The sequence below is a fragment of the Arachis duranensis genome, chromosome 10, assembly GCF_000817695.3.
Source record: "Arachis duranensis cultivar V14167 chromosome 10, aradu.V14167.gnm2.J7QH, whole genome shotgun sequence".
Taxonomy (NCBI): domain Eukaryota; kingdom Viridiplantae; phylum Streptophyta; class Magnoliopsida; order Fabales; family Fabaceae; genus Arachis; species Arachis duranensis.
Window position 1 is genome coordinate 5,334,600 of NC_029781.3, and position 3,284 is coordinate 5,337,883.

The window sequence follows — 3,284 nt, forward strand, 5'->3', positions numbered from 1 at the left end:
ATATCGTATTTCTAAAATGATACTAATTTTATTTCATAAATCAATTTTAAATTGATTCATTTCTTACAAATATCAAAAAATGATACTTTAAAAATATTCTATTAAAAATGCTCTTCCTTACTTGAAACTCATGAGACTGTTGGTCTTGTGATCTGTAAATGCTTGTTTGCATATGATATCTTTCAGTTACTTCCTGCACACTACAATGAGCATACGCTTAATTTGCTTTTTCATATACATATATACACCAAAATTTACACACAACATAATATAATTTATTTATTAAAAATAATTTGATATTTATGCTAATTAAATACTAGTCAAAATTAATAAAAAAATGTTTACCCCTAAAATTCTTTGATATATTAACTCCTCAATGCAATATGAAATAATTATGTATTTAACTAATTTAATGATTGTTAAAGTTTAAATAAAAACAAACTTGTAAAGACACATTAATAAATATATTATATTTTAAAATTATATAAGTATTTTCCAAATTTTATAATTCTATAAGAATAAAAATGATAGATGCAGTACTTATCTAAACTTTGGTTGAAACATATGATGTTTTATATTCAAATAAAATCTCTATCTGAATTCAACATGTATTAAGTATATATGTGTATAACTAAACTTATTATGAAAATATAAAAAAAAAACTCTTTAATTTTTAATAAATAAATTTCATAAAAGTATTATAATAGCAGTTAAATTGTCATAATATACAACTAGACCATGCATGTATGGAAATGTTGGGACCCGCCTACTACTAGTGCTGACGATAAATAGAGTATGGTAGGGTTTGGATTCTGCTACTCTTATCTACGGATCGAAAATTTTTTAAAAATTATATCCTACCATATTTGCGGGTTGAAATCTCTCAACTCTAATCCTACCCGCACCTTAAAATTCTAAACTATATCCTACTCGATCCTACCTGCAAAAAAATAAAAAAATTTTAAAAAAATATAAAATTCAACGATTCCAAATTTTATACATATTAATAAAATAAAAAATTAAATTTAAATTAAAATTAAAAATAATAAAATTTTTAAAAAATTTACATAAAATTACAAATAATATATATAATCATCAATTAGTTTAGTAATTATTTTAATTTTTTATAAAAAAAATTTAATACTCACTTTTTTTACTACATACATAACTTTTATATATATTATATAATATATTAGAAATACAAATAGAATAAGATAGAATATACTCTCAATCCATACCTTACTCTATTCACAAACAAATTTATATCATATCCTATTTTACCCACAACGGATCAAATAAACAACCCTATTCAAACAAATTGATTCGAATTAGATACCTGCAAACAAGATATATATTACCAATCCTACCCACTACTACCCACCACCAATAACGAGAGAGAAGAGGGAGTGAATGAGTAATGCATTATGCATGAGCGTTGACACTTGTCAAAGAACATGCAATCCTCAATTGAATTATACAACTAGCACTAGCATGGTTCTACAATTTACACGTATTATTTAATTTTGACACCTAGTACCAATAATTTTATCACACACAAATTAAACCAATCATGCATGTATATAATCAATTAATAATCAAGAGCTTCCATGGTTCGTTTTATATATGATAGTCTTACTACTATTTGTATCAGATTCACGTTTGAAGATTCGTCTGAACTCATCAAAAGGCATTCATTTCGCAACTCCTTATATAATTTGTTTCTCAACTCACTGCGGTTAGGAATTAAATACATAATATAGGGTATACATATCAATTAATTTCACGTTTAAATTAAAGGACTATTATATATATTCATTAACTAAGCCTCCTAGCCTTACATATGTAAATTAAATCCAAGTCTATTATTAATGGTGGGATTTGAAAGAGAGATTAAGAGATTAAGATTGAGAGTTAAAAATTAAGAGATAGACTCAGTTTTAATATTGTGTTTAGCATAAAATAAAAAATTAAGACTGTAATAAAAATAAAATTTTAATTTAATTTATACAAAAATAAAGTTTGAATTAATTAACTAAAATAAAAGTATTTAAAATATAAACTGTTGCTAAAATTTTAGTATTTGTTTTAAAAAATTTTAGTTTTTTATGTCCCTATTTTTTAAAGATATTAAAATATTAAAATTTTAAAAATAAACCTAAAATTTTAATATTAATTTTTAAACCAACAAATATAATATTTTTTCCATCTCTGTTCTAATACCTAAAAACAAATACTATCATGTGAGGTGCTTATTAACCGAGAAAAATCAATGTTCGTCATCGATACTTGTCACTTGATATTATTTGTGCATGTTCACTGCACTGATTGACCGTTGACGTATTGAGTTATGAAATAGCAAATAAAAAAGTTAAAATGAATGTGTGTAATCTATATTTCCATTACCATACATAGAGGATATCTATGTGTTTGGATTTTTAAACCAATTATTTAAAAGACCATTTAAACGTATAAATTTAACTAGGTTGACTGTATAAAATCCTTTATCCAAATAAATTAAACTTTATTATTATTATTGTTATTTGATTATTTCACTTCATTCAAAATATGACAATGAGTTTTCATACTCATATTTTAAATTTTAACACACGCTCCTCCTTCAAATACAGAACTGATCAAAATCACACTCAAGAAACATTTAAAAAGCGTATCACTCTTGTTAATTAGAAGCTCTTAGTAATGGTGTATATAAAGTATCATAATCACAAAGAGTAAACATTATTATGATAAACATTATATTAACGATGAATGAAATAAATACCTTGAGGAAGCGAAATCGAAGAGCTTGCCAGAAGGAGAAAAGACAATGAGAGCCAAGTCAGCATCACAAAGAGTTGAAAGCTCCTTAGCCTTCTTGAAAATCCCTCTCTTCCTCTTACTAAAGGTGGCTTGCCTTGATGCATTCTTCTCTATCTTCTTTATCTCCATCTTCTGTTTTGACATTCTTAATAATCAAAAATTAATTATTAATTACTTTTGTTTCATCTCAGAACAACAAGGGAATGAAAAATAAATAAATAAATCATATACTTTTATCTAATGAAATTAACATTAATCCAATGCAACACATTATTTTCCATATATCAAGTAAAGAAAACCAAATAATTAGCTCTCAATAATAATAATAATAATAATAATAATAATAATAATAATAATAATAATAATAATAATATAATGGGAGACCTTGAAGATGGAAGATGATTCGAAAAAGGAAATCAATAAAGAAACACCAACTTAGGATATGTGGTGATATGCATGACCTAGCC

The 3,284-nt window shown here is 24.5% G+C and overlaps 1 protein-coding gene across 1 annotated transcript in view; it reads right to left on the reverse strand.

The window, feature by feature from the left end:
* LOC107468500 (MADS-box protein SVP-like) overlaps window positions 1-3,277 on the reverse strand; it is a 6,674-nt gene extending 3,397 nt beyond the window's left edge. The window contains exons 1-3 of the mRNA XM_016087808.3: window positions 3,202-3,277; window positions 2,780-2,962; window positions 122-200 (exon numbers count right to left, since the gene is read on the reverse strand). Of these exons, the coding sequence (XP_015943294.1) occupies window positions 122-200; window positions 2,780-2,961 (261 nt within the window). The 5' untranslated portion in view covers window position 2,962; window positions 3,202-3,277. The remainder of the gene's footprint in view (window positions 1-121; window positions 201-2,779; window positions 2,963-3,201) is intronic.
* Window positions 3,278-3,284: the final 7 nt, after the last annotated feature.